An 18,274-nucleotide genomic window follows, 5' to 3' on the forward strand; every position below is an offset into this window, starting at 1 on the left:
AGGGTTCAGGACAAGGGAGGTAGGGTGGGTGGCAGGTGAGACATGGGGTATGTTTGGTGATTCAGTGTGTATGGCTGTGAAAGCCCATGTGGGACGCAGGAGACCCACTGGGGTGCCAAGTGCATGTGCATGCCCATGAGATGCACAGGTATATTCTGGTGGGCCATGTGACCAAGCTGATGTTTTGGGAGCTGTGTGAGAATGTGCACAGCTGGGATGTGTTTGTTTGTGTGGCTCTTTGGGACCTGAGATCCTGAAGGTACCAAGGCTGCTTCAGTGCAGGTCCCTGGGCACATCTCCTGTGACACTGCACCTGTGGGCCTGGGGATGGCTGTGGGTGGGTGCTTTGGGGTACGGGGGCTGACAAGGCTGTGCTAGGGTGCGATCGTCTGCGTGATTGCAGGTCTGAGGTTGTCTGAGTGTACGGAGGCAGGCTCTTTGTGTTCTGGTGTTTGTACTGCATCTAAGGGACTGGATTGTGACCGTGCATGTGTCTTTTCCAGCCCCGGGGTCATCTGTGAGAATGACTGAGGCAGGCTGGATGTGTGGTTGTTTGTGAAGGCTCAGTTTGGCTAAGGAGTGTGTTGCAGGAAGCTGGGATGGGAGCTGGGGCCGGGGCCCCTCTGAGCAGCCTGGGTGCAGAGCATTTGACCTAAAGAGGGTGGTCAGCTGAGGATCAGGGTCCCTGTACACCTCACTTTGTGGTCCCTGTAGGCATATCCAGGGCCCGTAGTCCCTGCCCCTGGCCACTTCCATCCCACCACCACCCCCCGTTCGGCCCCTGTCCTTCCTTCCTCCTTTCCTTTGCTTTGAGTTTAGGGGCCAGGTGTGGGGTTGGAACTCCTGCTAGGCCTTTGGCTTCTCTTCTTGCGGAACTCGAATTCGTCCACGGTCCACACGGCCCCCTTCTCACTCTCCACCCGCACGAAGCACTTGTGCAGGCTCAGATTGTGGCGGATGGCATTCTGTGGAAGGCAGGCCAGCCAGGCCGGGGGCAGGGGAAGCAGGCAGGCAGTCATCCTCTGAGGTCAGCAGTACCCACCAAAAGCTGGCCCCCTGCCCCTTCCCTACATGCCTAAATGCCCTCCCACTCCTGAGCTTGGCCAGTACTATGGTAGCATTTGAGGCCCTCCCAGCCACTGCTACCTCCAGAGGAACTCACCTTCCAGGTGGCAGGGTGGTTCCTGAAGAAGGCAAACATGCGTGTGAACCAGTGGTAGATCTCATTGAGTGTCCGCTGCTTCTCAGGAGCCTCCAGGATGGCCTGGAGGTTGGGGGGCAAGGGGGTCACTTCTCCAAAACTGAGCTGAGAGTGGTAGTGGCCCGCCCTGGGTATCTGACATGGGTGGAACTGTGGGGGTGGGGGGGAGGGGAGGGAGGGAGATGGTATGGGGTGATAGGTCAGAGACAGGGTCAGAAGTGGGCTGAGGGGTCAGGCCAGGATGGGGTGAGGTAGAGGGGAATGGCTGACATTGTGGTAAGGTCTGGCTCAGGGTAAGGCCGGGATCAGGTTAAAGGTCTGGGACGGAGCTGGAGCTGGCTGTCTCCACAGGGGCGAGGTTGCAGGGTTTGGGGAGGTTGAAGGCCAGGAGCAGGGTCAAGTTAAGGATTTGGGCAGGGTAAAAGGTCATCAGGGAGGGGATTCATTGAGGGTCTGGCTGGGGATGGACGGGTGAATTGAGGGCTCAGGGATGGGATAGCATTAGGTTAGGAGTCGGAGGTGGACCTAGTGATACAGCAATCTTATGTGTCAGGCATGTATTTGGGTTCAGGGTCAAGAAGGAGGTTGGTTGTGTGTGGTCCTTAAGGGTCAGGGCTTGTGTTAGGTGTGGAGTGAGGCTAAAGGTCAGGGAATTTGATCTGTTTGGATTTAGGAATGGGGTTAAGTAAAGGGTCAGAGGTTATGGCTGCAGTGAGGTTCTGGGTCAGGATGGGGCTAGGCAGGGGAATGTAGGGGCTAGGTGTGGGCCTACCCAGGATAAAGGTCTGGGCAGGCTCTGATGGAAGTGCTGGAAAGGCATCAGGGAGATTCACATGAAGCGTTTGGGATGGGGTGAGGCCAAGGGTCAAAGAGACGTCACAGAAAGGGGTTAGAGGCAGGGTCTGGCCGAGGGATGTGCTGACATATTGGGGCATGTACGGGGCTGGGAAAGGAGTTAGGATAGTATCTGTGGTGGGTTTAGGGCACGGGGCAAAGATCAGGTTCATAGTGGGGCTATTCTACAGGTCTGGGTGGGGGTACATATGGGTGGGTAGCAGGGAAGGGGTGGGTCGAAGGCCCGAATTTGGCTTGCACTGGCCTGGATAGTGGTTTGGGTTTGGGTTTGGGTTTGGGGGCAGGTCTGGGGTGAAGCTGGCATGGGGAATCATATCTGAGACCTGTCCTGGGTGTGCTCAGAAGGAGGCTGGGAATGTGGGAGGCCGGTCCCCACCCTGTTTCTTTTCCTTCTCCTTGACCCCCACTGCCTGCTTACCCAGCGGATGAGGGTGGCGTAGGTGAAGGGGGGGCGCATGTTGTGGAATTTGAAGTAGTCCATGTTGTGGAAGAACTCTGTAGGGGGTTGGGGAGAATCAGGTCCCATCCTGGAGTGCCTCACTCCCTCTCCCATCCTCCATGCTACAAACAGAATCAAGTAGAATCTACCCTGGCTGAAATCCCTTGCTAACAGCACCGCTTTTCACCATTGGAGTTACTGTGCCAAGCCCCGGGCGTCAAGTATATGGCTCACCATTAGCACCATTCTCACCAAAATGGGCCTTGCTGTCCCCAAAGTTTAGAAGAAGTGAAGTAGCTGGCACACCAAAGGGATGTCACTGGCCAAGTGGCAGAGCCAGGCTGACACTCAAGGGCCTGGATCCCTCTTAAGCCCACAGCCCAGGCCTTGTGGGCAGTAAGGGGGTCCGTGAGCTTGGGAGAGTCATGCCGCTTTTTCTTGAAGGGGGAAGGGACAGTCCCTTGGAATCACTTGGCTAGTTCTCTCCCTTCTGATGACCAAATGGAGTAGCTGAAGCCCAGAATGAGTGAGCCCTGAGCCCCAGGGGAGATGGGGCTAGACACAAGAAACCATGATGGGGAGCTTGCAGGCTTTGGAAACACTGAGAGGCAGCTTCTTTTGCAAGCAGTCGAGTTTTCCCAAAGGCAGGGTAGCAGTGCTGGGGAGGGGCAGGACTGGCTGTCTCCCCCTACCTCTGTGCCAGTCAGGGGGATTAGGGGCTCAGGATGAGGGTGGTGGGGGGTGGGCACCATGTAGGGTATAGACCATCCTTACCTGGGAATGTGCTGTTTCCATGGCTGCCCCAGAGGTGCCTCCTCACAGCAAACAGGCCATCAGGGGCCTCCTGGGGGCTGGACCAGGCCGGGCCCGTGGTGGCAGGAGTGCCAGCAGCTACGATACAGCAGGAGCCTTTGTCAGATGATGCCTGCAGGAGGAGGGAGAGGCTACTGACTCAGAGGCTTAAACTTTCCACTTCAGTTTTAAATAAGTAAGTGTTTTTAAAAACAAGGGAGCTCTCTTCTCCTTTCCAGTCTGATGTGGAATCTCACGAAGCAGCATGAGTTGTATTTATGAGAGTGTGAGTGTGGAGAGTGTGGACGTGTGCGTGTGTGTGTGTGTTTAAGATTTTATTTTATTTATTCATAGAGACAGAGAGAGAAAGAGAGAGGCAGAGATACAGGCAGAGGGAGAAGCAGGCACCACACAGAGAGCCTGACGTGGGACTCCATCCCAGGTCCCCAGGATCATGCCCTGGGCTGCAGGCGGCGCTAAACCGCTGCGCCACCCCGTGTGTGTGTGTGTGTGTGTGTGTGTGTGTGTGTGTGTGTGTGTGTTTAGAGCACTAATGCTGGTGCCTCAAGCTGGGGCTGAATGGGGTTCCTCTCCTACCCAACTGTGACCTTAGGGATGATAGGAATACCTATCTCACAGCAGCATCAGGAGGATGAGATAAATTAACCCCAGCAAAGTGCTCAGGAACAGTGCCTTGCACTTGGGGCCGGCTTCATGGGTGTGTGGCTTGTTTAATCACACAGGTCTCTGTACTGTGTCTACTGCTCTGCGGTGGTCATCTTGAAACTCGAGCTCCCTGTTTCTATTTTGCACTGGTCCTTGTGTGTTATATAGCCAGCCCTGCCGGTGGCACAGGGTCTGCCTCCAGTAAGTGGTGATTTGCTGCTGCTTTGAAAAATCAAGATCACGATGTTTTGGGAATCTAAGGGTCAGAGGGTTTGTAACTGAAGAGGACAGATTTCCAGGTCTGGGCATGTTTGGAGCTGGCCCCAGTCCTAGGGCCTGGGTTCGAGGTTAAGTCCCCTCCCCCAACCCCTCCAGTTGTCTCTTACACCTGTGGGCCTGGGGTGGCTCACCGTGGATGGAGCTTTGGTCAGGGTCATCTTCCCAGCCAAGTGTGCCTGCATAGCACCCAGCTTCTCCTTCTCCAGCACCAGCTGTGAGGATAGGCACAAAGTGAGGCCTCACCTTGGCCTTTTTCTGTCACATCTTTGCTCAGGCCATGGTCCTTCCTGGGAGTGCCCTACCTCCTCCCTTCCTTTATGCCAGCCCCCATTCTGGGTGAGCTAAGCACAGGGTAGACATAAGGCTCGCCCGTCATTCCCCCCCCCACTCTCTCCTATGTCACCTGCTGTTCCAGAGACTGCACCACCTCCCTCTGGAGGAGACACTGTGCTCTGCCCTTCTCATCTAGGAGATGGTCCGCCTGGCAGTGCCTGGATAGGGGGAAGATTCCATGTGGGTGACCATGGTGGGCCTGCCTCCTGACTCAACACTCCGAGTGAGGAGAGCCAGACCATCTTGGAGACGTCTCTGCAGAGCCTCAGCCTCTCTCCCCTCTCTACCTCAGTCTCCCTCTTAAACCTGCTCTTGCTTCAATACATGCTACTTGGCATCTCCTGATGCCAGGCCTGAGCTCACCGCTTGAGCCCGGCCAGGAGGCTGGGGATGTTGTTGGGAGGCTGGTGAGTTAAGAGCAGACTAGGTAGATGAGGGCAGGAGAGGCACTCCAGGTGGAGGGGACAGCTCGTGTAAAGTCATGGTCATGAAGAGGACAGGGTACAGAGTTGCCACTGGTAGTTGGGTATGGTTGGAAAAGGTTGTGTGTGTGTGTGTGTGTGTGTGTGTGTGTGTGTGTGTGTGTGGCTGAGGGGAGGGAGCAAGAGCCACTGTGAGAATCTGGGACTTTGGTGCTCAATAAAATCAGGCTGCTGTGTTGGCATGAGGGGTAGGACAACAGGGCAAAGTGGTCAGGAGTGTGGATTCTGGAGCTTGGCTGCCTGGATTCAAATCCCAGCCCTGTCACTTAGGAACTGGGTGATTTTGATCAAGACACTTAATGTTTTATGGCCTCAGTTTCTGTATCTGTAAAATGGAGGTAAATAATAGTATATACCTCTATTATGATGCCCCATTATAAAGATGGGGAAACCAAGGCCCAGAGAAGCTAAATAGCTTGCCCAAGGTTAGACAGCCAGGGAGTGATGGAGCTGCAATTTGAATCTACAGTCTTAGCCTTTGCCTTTCGTCTTGTCACTACCTACTGAGATGAGGCCCGAGCTAAGACCTGTACCACATGCCACCTCCCACAGACTGGGGACCCTTCTGGACTGGAAAAGGCCTGGGTCACTCACTTGAGGAAATCCTCTGGCTCCTCGAAGACCTTCTCACATCCAGGCCACTTGCAGACACCATTTGCCAGCAGCGAGTAGGAGCCCTGGGGCACGGTCGGAAGGGTGCTGGGGGGACACAGGGTGTCAAGGGAGAGAGTGGCAGGGCAAGGGCCCTTCCCAGCCTGGTCCACTCACCTGTCTTTCCTGGGTGTGCTGGGGCTTGGGAAGGTGCAGAGCAGTGCTGGCTCCCTGGACACCCACTCCAGGCTGGCTACGTTGATCCCTGCGGGTGGGGACAGGGTACCTTGGGGGACTGTGGGCTGGGCCCTCCAGCTTAGCCCACAAAGACTCTCATTTTGAACTTTCCACCCTCCTGAGCCTTGCAGGCCCTGACTCCCGGGAGGGTTGGGGGGGTGCTCTGTTGTCCCTAATGTCCAAGGCTTCTGGTGGAGCAGCTCAAAGACTGCCATTTGCAAATGCTGACATTTTGACTGCAAAGACCTGTGGTTCTGTGATTTTTGCTATCCTGCATCTTTAGGTTCTGAGCCTGACATTTTCAGGAGGTTGGAGTTTCCTAGATGAGAAGACCTGATGCCTCCGACCTCCTGAAGGCTGCCATTCGGCAGCCTACGCTGCTCACATTCAAGCACCCAGGGGCTCGGTTTCTGTAGAGCTGTGGGGTGGGGTGTTACCAGGTGGCAGGCCTGGCCGGGCCTTGAGGGAGAAGACGCTGGTGGCAGCAGTGGGTGGTGGCAGGCTGATCATAGCTGGGCTGTCCAGTGGGCGCACCTGCAGCACCGGGGTCCGGGTGTGGGTACCCACCGTGGAGAGCTGGGGGAACACGGGGGCTGTGGTTCAGCCTACCCCTGCCCAGTTCCCCCACCTGCTCCCCTCTGCCCTGCCCATTGCGGGTTAGTACCTGGTGCATGAAGTGTGGCCTGTCCTGGAGGAGCGCCTGCAAGTGGGGCGAGGGGCCCAGCCGTGCCCCAGAAGGTGCCACCATGACCAGAGGCACTGTGGGCAGCTGGGGGGAGAAGGCATACAGGTGAGGTGCCGTCCTTTTCTTTACTGCTCTACACATCTCACTCATATACTCCTTACCACAGCCCCACGCGGTGGGCACTGACCATCCCCATTTCACCTATGTAGAAACTGAAGCTCAAGGAATGACTTCTTCCAGATCAAATGGCTAATAAGTGGCAGAACTGGCCTCAACTCTGTCACCTCACCGCCTCGGGCTCCAGCCCTCTCCCCTATCACATGGGGATGGGGACACATGGCCATGCCTGTGGGACCATGATAGGATCTCCTCTCCTGAGACAGGGATTGGGAGGTCGGGGAGAGCCTCGGATCTCTGAGACCTGCTAACCAGGGACTTTCTTGGCTCTGCGACATCTGCATAAGTCACAGACTTGCCTGGGACCCAGAAAACCACTTCCTGTGCCCCAGCTGGGCCCCCCGCCCAGTGCCACAGTAAAGGTTGGCACCTGTAGGCCCAGGTACCCACCCCCTGCCTGCCCCATCCTGGGCCCTGGGCCCGGGGCCTCACCTGCAGCTGCGATGGTGGCATGGGGTTCAAAGAGGAGGAGGCATGGGTCCCGCCTCGGAGGTCCCGGCCCTGGAAGGTCACCCCCGGGCCCTTGGCCCCAAGCAGGTCTGAAGCCTTGGGTGCAGCCCTCCAGCTGGGCAAGGCTCCTGGGGATGGGCCAGGTGCCAAGGAAGGGGCTGAGGGCTTGGCTGGCCTGGGGTTGGGCATCGGGTCCTTGTCCGAGGGCAGGCTGTGGGGACATAGGAGGAAGGAGTTACACATGTCCCCAGCAGGTGCATGAACTACTCAACCACCTAAACCATGTGGACCCCCAACTCTGGTCAGAGCAGGCAGCGGTTGGGGCCTGTTCCCAAGGGCTCCACAGCTGGATCCCAGCTCTGATCATGTGTCCATGTGGCACACAGCCATGCATACAGCGGTGTCAGGAACACAGGTATGCATGTGTCTCCACACATGTCCCATGTGCAGATGTGCCCGGGGTCAGCACTCAGCCTGCCTGTGCATGTGGGCAGAGCCCTGCTGGTGATGTGTCCTCCTCCACAGGGGAGGTAGGGGATTGGAGTAGTTTGTGGGGCCTCAGACAGAGCAGGGGCAGGTCTTGGCTTTTCTCCCCCAATTGCTTGAAGGTTGTCTTCAAACCACAGCTCCCTGGTCCTCCCTGCACTTTGCACAGGCCACACAATATTTGCTGATCCTGCTGGGACTGGTCTCTGACTTTCCTGGTGGCACAGTTTTATCCCAGTGACCTGGCATATACAAGAGCAGAGGGGGGCCATGGACTCAAGATCCCTCTGGATGCTGTGAGAGGGACAGGCTTTAGGAAGGTAAGAGCAGGGATACTGGCGGGGAGGCTCCTGTGACAGTCCAGTCACCAAGTGACAATGGTGGCACAGACAGGATGGTGGCAGTGGAGATAGTGAGAAGTCGATGGATTCTGAGTGTGTTTCGGAGGTGGAGTCAGAAGACTTTGCTGGCACCTTGGATGTGGTGGGGGGTGGTGAGAGGGGGAGGGTCAAGGTGACCTCCAGCCAGGTATTTGCCTGAGCAGCTAGATGGACAGAGTGGATGCCACCTGAGATGGGGGGAACAAGGTTGGGGGTGACGATCCAGGTGTGGATGGACACGAAGAGTCTGGCATTAGACATGAAAGTGGAAATACTGAGTGGGCAGGAGTCTGAGTACAGGAGTCTGGAGCTCAGGCAGGGATAGGGTCTGATCATCTCTGGGCTCCTGCCTTGCATGAAGCTGAAGTGGCAGGTGGCCACAGGGGAGAGAGATAGGCTCTCTTGAGCCAGGGCTTGTGGGAGCATCTTGACTCAGCCCCCACCAGAGTTTACCCCAAGTCTGCTTTCCAAGCCTGCACTCATATTCTATGCCTTGCCTGGAATGTCTGCTCTTCCTCCGTATCCCCTATCTGAGCCCTATCCAGAAAGTCCTCTGTAATGGCTCCAGGCTCCTTTGCTGAGCCCTAGAACCTTCCACTCCATGACAGGCAGGGCTTCAGTTTCTCAGAATCCCAGTCTAAGAGGAAGCCAGAGCTGGAAGAGGCTGCCTTGTCCAATTGCCATTTTACTGAAGGGAATACCCAGGTGCAGTGTTCCACAATCCTATGGGCAACTTGAGAGCTCCGTATCTTACTCTAGAAAGTGTGTGTGTGTGTGTGTGTGTGTGTGTGTGTTAGAGAGAGAGAGAGAGAGAGAGAGAGAGAGAGAGAGAGAGAGAAAGAGAGAGACTCCCCACCCCACTTCACCCCGCAGCACTGGGTTGGGCACGTAGCTGCTGATAGCAGCCCAGGCTGGCAACAAGCAGGGTTTAGGGGAGCAGCTGCTCCTTCCTTTCTTTGCTGTCAGCTCACAGGGATTGTCAGAGCTCTGGTGCAGAGGGAGGTGCAGGTGAGAATCCAGGTATTAAACTTTTGGTCTCTCAGGGGGGTTAGAACATTACTACATGAGAATCAAGAGCCTGGATCTATGGAGGCTCATAACTCAGCGACCGTGAGGAGGTGAGCAAATTAATGAAGGCAGAGATCAGGGTGATGCTTCTAGAAAGCCAAGGCATGCCAAAGACTGCCAGCAATTCACCAGTAGCTAGGAGAGAGGCACAGACAGATTCCCCCTCACAGCCTTAGGAGGAACCAACCTTGCCGACACCTTGATCTTGGACTTCTGGGCTCCAGAACTGTAAGACAATAAATTTCTACTATTTAAGCCCCTCTCAGTTTGTGGTACTTTGTTACAGAAGCCAGAGTAAACTAATACTAATTTTGGTCAGTGAGTGGATGGTTTCCACCACTCTGGCCTGGCTCATATGGCTGGCCTGTGGTCACTTCTGAAGCTGCCTGGACACTTGTCTGTGGCTCATAAGAAATCTCTTTCTCAGACACGTCTAAGATGTCCAGACTCAGAGAAGCACAGATACATTCTCAGAAAGGGGACACAGATATGGTCTGTCTGATGGTAGGGAACCTGGAGGGCCGGGCTGGGCAGCCAGCTTCCTGCACTGTCTGTTGGGGCGTCCCTTTCTGACAATTTCTCAGAAGCTGCATGGAGGATGTTTCTGGGACGCAGAGCATGTTTTCATATCGGGGTCTGCATCTGGGCCCTGTTGTCACGTCTCCAGATTTTCCGCCATTGACGTCATGGCGGCCGGATGCGCTGGGCTTCATTGGCCCCAAGGAGGAAGAGAAGGAGGCAGATACCCCACCCCACGGGTTTCGTTCCGAGAACTGGCTGGCCCATCCTGCAGCCGTCTTGGCCCAGGTGGGGGTGATGTGGGTGCCTGCGGATGTGGTGAGTGACGTCCATCTGGCCACCATGACAAGCCCTGGGCCCTGTAGACTTGGGCCATGGAGAGGCCTAAGGTTTGATGCCTGGGGAGTACCATGCAGATCCGACAGATACTGGGACCCTGGGGGAGGGGTTTTCAAGAGGGGGGCTTCTTAGGTTCAAAGGATCCCAGAATCTCAAACCCACTCTGTGGGGTCCATGGGTCCAACTGCAAAGTATGTGAAAGCTAATGTCAATGGTGTCCAAACTCACTGGAACTCCCTGAAGGACTGGAACTTCCTACCTCATAGGGCCTTTGAGGCTTAGAATTGTAGCAAGCCTCCTCTTAGCCTCCCTACTAAGTTCTGTGATGGCAAGAGGGGTCAGAATCATCTCCTCTACTCCCCCTAGCCTGGGGTTGGGCTCTGCCACTAACTAGCTATAACTCTCCTCAGGCTCATATGTAAAGTGGGACAATAATAGTACCCCTCTTCCAAAGTTAATGCACATGAAACGTTAACAAAATGTCAGTGATGGTCAGTGAACACTTACAGGGCCTCAGTCTCCCTGCCCATTCTAGGACAATGTTCCCATACTCACAGCCATGCCACAAAATATGGGCAGGGAAGGAGAGGGAGGTAGAGACCAGCAAGCCTTTGGCTAGAGCCTCAATGCAGGGAGCAGGAAAAGCCTCAGTCAGTAGAGAGCCCACTGCCAGGCTCTCTGGAAGGGCCCCAGGATGGGAGATCCCAGGAACCAGTGCCAACGCTGGGGACATGGTTGAGCTCTATCCACAGCCAGACCCAGAGCCAGACTGACTGACTTATATCCTTCCAGTATCACTACCCTCTGGCCACAAGGCCTCCTGACCCAGGGGACCCTGGGACCCCACCCTGACTAGTTCTTGTGAGGATGGGCCTCCCATGTGGCCATGGAGCCTCCTGCCTGTTTAAGCATCCAAGTTGTGAGGGCAGAAGGGGGAATGCAGCAGCTGGAGGGCAGCTCAGGTATGCCCCTCCTCTCATGGGTGCTGAGAAGTAACTTGAGGCCCACAGTGGGGGAGAGAGACAAAACCAGGGTCCTGCCAAGAGCCCCATGGTCTGAGCTTGGGGCTTAACTCTGCTACTCCATCTCTGGGAGGCCTTGAGAGAGCCCCCCCCGCCCATTTCCAGGCCTCAGTTTGCTCCTCTATACACTGGGTAGAGAGAGGCGTGGAGTAGGTAAGGGCCAGGGCCCTTCCACTTCGTGTCTGGATGACTTGTTACATGTCTACAGGGTGTCAAGTCGACAATTTCCCCTCCATCCAGGGGACTGGCTGAAAGACAGGGATACATGGAGACAAAGAAACAGGAATAGGGAGAGACAGACAGATAGGCATAGGGGAACACAAAGACCCAGAGACCAAGAGATACAGATAGATGGGAGAAACATGAGGTGGGACAGAGATACACAGAGAGTGAGAGATGCTGGAAGAGAGGGAAGGAGAGAGAGAGAGAGAGAGAGAGAGAGAGAGAGAGAGAGAGAAAGAGGAACTCCCAGGAGCAGAAAGTCCTAGAAGTACACACAAGGAGGGAAACAGAAAATGAGAGAAACCAAAAGAATAAGATAGAGGGAGAAGGAGAGAGAGAGTGAGGGAGGGAAGGAGAGAAAGGGAGAGAGGGGGTAGGAATAGATAGACATGGATGTCCCAAATAGGAACAGTTGTTAATCTCTGTCTGGAGGAACTGAGGCTGCAACAGATAACAACAACAACAACAACAAAAACTGAAGGGCAAGATGCTGGGGGGGCCTATGGTCAGCGAATCTACTGTATGGCAAAGCAACAATCAGCAAAGTGGTATGGCTCAGACACTGAGGAACAGAACAAAACAGAAAACTTGATCACAGACCAATGTCTAGAGGGAATCAAGTTTGTGATGAGTGTGGCATTTCAAACTGGGAGATGGTGGAGGATATACTGTTTGACAAATGCTTCTGGAAACGTTAAGGGAAAAAGACAAAGTTATTGAATGAATAATCAGTCCATTTTTCCCACCAATTCCTCTCTGCCCAGTTTGAAAAGTCATCATCATCATGTACCCCAAAATACATTCCAAATCTATGAAAGAGATAAATAAGAATATCTAATGTTGCTCTTGGGTTTCTTATGTGCCAGGCCCTATGCTAAACACTTAACATGGGTAATACATTTAATCCTCACAACAACTCTTTGAGGCAGGTGCTGCTATAATCATCATGGTATCTATAAGGAAATGAAGGTACAGACAAGTTAAATGCCTGCCTAAAAATCACACAGATGGCTTGAGGTGAGGCTGGGTTTGTCCCAGACAGTCTGGCTCCAGTACCCACACTCTTAACCTCCACAGCAAATGGAAAAAATGAAGCCATAAAAGAGACTAGAAGCCAACACAGGTGAACATTTATCTCATTTTCAAGTGGGAAAGGACTTTCTAAGCATAAAACCAGAGATAGTAACCACAGAAGAAAAGAGTAACCCATTTGACTATATAAAAACATCATAGCATCACAAAACTCCATAAACAAATAGAAAAAGTGAGTGATGAATTGGGGAAAAATATTTGCTATACATGTATGGCCATTGGAAGGTTAATATCCTTTCTAAATAAAAAGCTATGACAAATCAATAAGAAAAAAATGATGAACACCCTATTAGGACTAAGGATATGACCAGACAATTAAGAAAAAGTACAGATGATTAATAGATAGTATAGGTAATCAAAGAATGCAAATGTCAACAATGTGGTAATATTTTTTCTTACCTGTTATGCTGAGAAAGGATTTAAAAATGAAAATACCCACCGAGGGTTAGCTTGAGTACAAGAAGCACAAAACAGGACAACCTTTTGAAAGAACAGTTTGCAGAGAGGGTCAGAAACCTTAAAAATGCACATCCCCCTTGTCCCAGCAACTCCATTTTCAGGAATCCAAGGAACTATCAAGAATGATTATGGGGAAAACCTAGAAATAACCCAAATGTCTGGGAATTGGCACTGGGTCAAACCAATTATGGTTCATACCAATGTGAGGACAGTCTTGACAGCCACAAAAGATCATATGTTGAAACAATTTTTAGTGACCTACAAAAACACTCCTGCTAATTAAATAAAACAGGAATAAAACCAATAGAGAGAGTGGTTCTAATTTGGTTAAAAAAATACTAACAGCTAACAGTGAGCACTTGCTAAGACTACAGAGATGAACTGGCTCCAGCCCTAAACAGCCTGCTTGGTTCTTGAACACGGACTCTGGACACACACATACACACATACAGGCACACACGCATGCATGCACACACACACAGTCCTGGGGTAGGACCACTTAGCTAAACCACGATTCACAATGGCATGAAGTGCCCCCCAGGAGGTTCTCTCATGCCATGCAAGCCCAGGTTCATTTAAACGCTCAGCCTGACCCAACAGCTCACAATCCTCCTTCGATAGGGGCAAAGAGAAGTGATGCTCACTCTTGTAAAAATGGAAATGTCCTCATCGAATTACTCAGTACACTATCATTAGGCACCAACTGTACAAAGCTCTGTGCTGGATGTTGGGCAGGAAGGCGGGTGGAAGGCTAGACAAGAGAGCAGGAGAAATGGTGGGAGTGAAACGGAGGAAAGAAGATGGGGTGTGGTGAAGATGGAGGAGACAGAGACAGGAAAGCTGGGCAGACCCTGAGAAAGAGCGGTGGAGAGTCTGAGTGTCAGGGAAACAGACAAGGGTGGGCAGAGCAACATGGAAAGAGGGAGATGGGGCGAGCTATGAAAAGACAAGAGGTGAAGAGAAGGGGGGGGTGTAGTTGAAATTTCCAGTTACACCTGGATAGTGTTCAAGTCATTCAAAGCTCTGAAATTCATAAAGACTGGCAGTTGGCCTATTAAAATAAAATCCTGCCCATCTCCACATCGATCAATTTCTTTATCTTTGCCTCTGCCCATGCATTGATTAAGCGCTTTACCTATCAGTCTGCTGGGATTTATTATTACTCTTATTATTGTAAAAAATATCTTACCTGACCGGAGCCACAGTTGCTGTGCATGTCTTGATGATACCAGAGGGCTCCTGACCACCCCCCAGTGCCTGCCTCACTGCCATCTCTTCCACTGGACCCACATTTGATGGGGAAGAGCAAGGGCACTCACCTTGGTGAAGTGGACTGGCAGAGAAGGATCAGCCCGGCTTGTGGGAAACTGTCACATATCAAAAACAACTTTGCTTTTATACCGAGAAGAAAAACCACGGTGTGGAAGCCACAGACCTCTCTCTTCTAATAATCCAATTTTTTTTTCGATGAGTGTGTGTGCTGATAATCACGGGGTGGGGGGGGGTTCTCATAGTTTTTTCTCTCTCTTGCTCTCTCTCTCTCTCTCTCACTTGCTCGCTCTGTTTCTCCTCTTCTTGATTATGAGACTTAAACGGAAATTTTGAAATTTTGGGTTTTTTCTTTGCCCTTTACGAGTCATCTGAAAATATGATTTCTTCCCCTTGCCACAGAGGTGAGAGGTATCAATGAGATAACAGGGCTCATGAGAAACCACAGTTTTTTACACAAAAGTGTGTAGAGTTAGAAAAAAAAAAACAAGGGAAAAAAAACCTCAAATAAATCACGGAGGCGTCCCAAACAGGCAGAGATACCACTGTGAGTGTGATGGGTCAGGAGACACCAGGGAAAGAAACTGAATAGGGCTGAGTTTCCAGAGGCCTGCTCCATACCTCAGTTCTCCCTTAGGGAGAATTGATATGGTCGTCACTGCTCTTACTGCCCAAGGAGCTCTGCAACCCATCTCCCCACAGAGGGGGCATGGAAGTCATTTCATGGAGAAAAATGCAGGGAGTCCCTTTCTATCTGCCGCAACTCACAGAATCGAACAGTCAGAGAATCACTGGCTCCCAGAATCCACTTAGCATCACTGAGTGAGGAAAGGGAGCAAAGTCTCATCACGTAGTAGGGCTTGAGAGCTCTAACCTGGAGGGTACCCTACAGGGAAGGACCTGAGGAGGCCCCCAGTGTTAATGCATCTGTCCTCATGAATCCCAGAAGCCCCTTGGGACACTGGCCCTCTCTTTGTCAAGGACACCATGACCCGATGCTTCTAGGCCCCCAGCCTTTGCGATTTTCTACTTTGAAAAAATCCCAGTTTCCCAGGTTTCAGGATTCCAAATATCAGCCACCATCCCCATAGCTGACATTTATCTCCAATTTTCCATATGCCAGACACAGTGCTGAATGATTCTCCCCAATGATCACATTCAGTCCTCACCACGGCTTTCTGCAGTCCATCTTGTCATTGTGGCCATTACACATATAGGGAAAACAGAAGTGTGAAGTAGTCGAGCAATGTGTCCACGGTGACAGAGCTGGCAAGTGGGGGCTCTGCCTTCTTTGGTGCCAGCCTTAAAAACCCCCAGTGTCCTTGGGCCTAACAGTCTTGGATCTTAAAATTCTGGGATGCCATGACAGGGAAGTTCTGAGATTTGGAGATTCCTCTGGGGGCTTGAAGCTTGTGAGGTTTTACGGTTGTCCAAGAAGTGGCGGCTGCATTTCCTTACTTCACCAGGAACCCTCCTTTAACCAGTGGTCAACAGGGGAAACCAGACTCCAGGGGCTTCTCCTGATCGGTCATAGCTGTGACTCCCAGACCCTGGCTCCTCAGTGCCCTGCATGGACCAGGGTTCTGTTATCCAATATTTACTCCAAGCCCTCTGCAAGATTGGCTTCAGGCCTAGGGAAGAGAGATTGGAAACCACTTTTTATTCACATGGTACAAATCTAGTGGCCAAGACCCACCCCTTAACCCCTTCACCTTCCCCCACCCACCTCCGAAACCCTGAAAGAAAGGAGAGCCTTCTTTCCTTAACTCAGACTCACCTTTCTGGAAAAGCCCAGAGGGGGCCTGATACCTTGGCTTGTGAAGATAAGAAAAAAAAAGTGAGCAGAAAAAAAAGACCTAAAAAAAAAATCAGCCAACAACAATTAAAAAAAAAAAAAAAAAAAAAAACCAAACCCAACCCTCCTTACCATTAGTTCAAAACCAAACTTTCACTGGTTGAGGTTTCTGAGTTGGTGGGACACGTCTGAGACCCAAAGATGGCCTGTGTACGCTGGGCAGCCAGGGGAGGCACCAAAGTGGGATGAGGTCCTCAGGTTGGAGGCTTGCAGGTATCTTGTGTACAGCAGGGGCTTAACAGGTGTGGCCTGTGGTTGGGAGCAAGATGGTGTGAGGAGCTTGTTCGTTAAGGAGTCTTGGGGAACTGCCTTTAGGGATAGGCTAATGACCCCTTGTTCCTCATGGACTTGGGTCTGAACATTCCTTATACTTCCTGTATAACCATAAACTAGGCTAGTTCCGGAGGCTGAGGCCTCATTCCTTGCCTCAGGATCTGTCTCCTCTTAAGACAGGGGACTGGTTTTCTTTTATAGGGTCAGAGGTGTGGGCTTCATCCTCCTCATACCCTCCCTATAGACCATCCCTCCCTTACTGTCATTTACTCCATGAGAGGAGTGGCCAGAGAAGTAGGGGGATAACTGAGTGAGGGTGGTGGCCCAGGATCCCAGGAGGCCACCTGAGTGGGGCTTGAGGTAAGGGAGGGGTGATGCTGCTGCTGCTGAGACCCTTTACAGAGTGAGGGCTGGCGGGTCAGGTGGGCAGAGAGGGGCAGAGGTCACCACCTCCTTTCTGTATGGGACTATATCCTCTTGTGTGGAAGGTTTCTGGGGGAGAGTACACAGGATTACACGGACAGGTTTGTGAAAGTCCCCAGAGCAGGGGCAGGGGGTGGGAAGGGTTTGACAGACTCGAAGGAGGTGAGGGATGGATCCATGGGATCATGGATCACCCAAGTGATTCCAGAGGGAACAGCCAGCTTAAAGGCCTTGAGCGGGAGTGTGATTTGCTCCAGGTAGTCAGTGTGGTTAGAAGGGTGGGAGCGAGAGGAAGAGGGGTAGGAGGTGAGATCAGAGAAGAGACTTGGGGGTTAGACCCTGCAGGACCTTGTAGTCCATGTAGGACTTTGGCTTTTACTCTGAGTGAGGAGGAGGCCACAGGAGGGTTGTGCATAGGGGAGAGACATAAACTGCCTTAGGATTCAACAGGCTCCCTCTGACTGCTGAGTATAGAACAGGTTGTTGGAGTGAAGGTGGAAGCAGGGGAACCTGAGACAAATAGGCTACTGCAGTGGTCCAGTGACTGATGATGTGCTGGCAGTGGAGGGGGTCAGGAGAGGCTGGATTCACGAAATATTTTGAATGGGGAGCTGACAATTTGCTCAAGGATGAGAGTCTTGGGGCCAGACCAGGACACAGATAATGCCCTAACTACAAGTAAGATCCCCCCCCTGCAAATTCTATCTTGTTTAATCCTCTTTTCTTCTGTGATTTTCCCTCTGTTGCTTGCAACTGAAAATAATCCTTCCTGACCCATGACCACCTCCCCCTGGACACAGACCTGAGGAGGGGTAGGCTACTGGGGGGACCTACCCTCTCCTTGGGATGTTGTGCTTCAGAACCTTGCATACAGTAGGTGAGCAGAAAACACTCCCAGAATGGAGGGGGAACGTATGAATGGCCATGCTCAGTGGACAAAAGCTACGTATCAGTTCCCACCCAGTTCCCACCCGAGGGAGGACCTCAAAGGAAAGTGAAAGGATGAAGAAGCAGGAGCAGTTCTCCTGGCAGAGGGAACATCAGGAGCAGAGATGGGGGACAGAAAGAGGGAAGTGCGGCCACTTTGGGTGTGGAGTGCCAGTGGGGCAAAAAAGACAGGACTTTAGTTCATGGTTGGTAATGCCAACATGTCCAACCAACTCCTGGCTCATACAGTCAGGCTCAGTGTTTCGCTGAGCTGAAGTTAGAAAAAGCTAATTTTCCAAAAAAGGTTGATTTCTCATTGGGCCATTCATTCAACAATGGTGCCACGTCCTGGAGAATGCTGAGGGTGATCATCAAGGGCATTATTGGCTGGTGGCATTGCTCAAGGAAAGGTTCTGAGGTGGGCAGGGAAGACCCAGTAATTGCGACGGGAGAATCCCTTTTGCTTTCTTAGATCTCACACTAAGGGTGCAGTCTAAGTCTTCAGGGACTCTGGGCATTCACAGCCCTGGGGCAATGAGAAGTCGCGGAAGGCTAAGGAGATGGTAAATCCATTCTCTTCCCAACGGCCGTGCGCATTCAATGGCTCTGCGGCCCAACCCCCCTACAGCCCAGACTGCCTCCTCTGGCCTCCTTATTGGCTGTTCATCCCCCTCCTTCACACAACCTCCAACACCCCGGTTGGTTCTGTTCTTTTCCGTTCCGCCTCCGTGTCCTTCCGTCCCACTAGACTTT

The 18,274-nt window shown here is 52.4% G+C and overlaps 1 protein-coding gene across 1 annotated transcript; it reads right to left on the reverse strand.

Annotated features, from left to right (window-relative positions):
- Window positions 1–809: 809 nt before the first annotated feature.
- FOXP3 (forkhead box P3) lies at window positions 810–7,459 on the reverse strand. The gene is made up of 11 exons (NM_001168461.1): window positions 7,170–7,459; window positions 6,540–6,644; window positions 6,313–6,451; window positions 5,816–5,903; window positions 5,642–5,746; window positions 4,636–4,723; window positions 4,364–4,444; window positions 3,270–3,420; window positions 2,475–2,551; window positions 1,163–1,264; window positions 810–965 (listed from the first exon to the last, which is right to left on the reverse strand). Exons 1-11 carry the CDS (start codon window positions 7,374–7,376, stop codon window positions 816–818), a joined length of 1,293 nt encoding a protein of 430 aa, NP_001161933.1. The 5' UTR covers window positions 7,377–7,459; the 3' UTR covers window positions 810–815.
- Window positions 7,460–18,274: the final 10,815 nt, after the last annotated feature.

This window comes from Canis lupus, chromosome X, assembly GCF_011100685.1.
Source record: "Canis lupus familiaris isolate Mischka breed German Shepherd chromosome X, alternate assembly UU_Cfam_GSD_1.0, whole genome shotgun sequence".
NCBI lineage: Eukaryota > Metazoa > Chordata > Mammalia > Carnivora > Canidae > Canis > Canis lupus.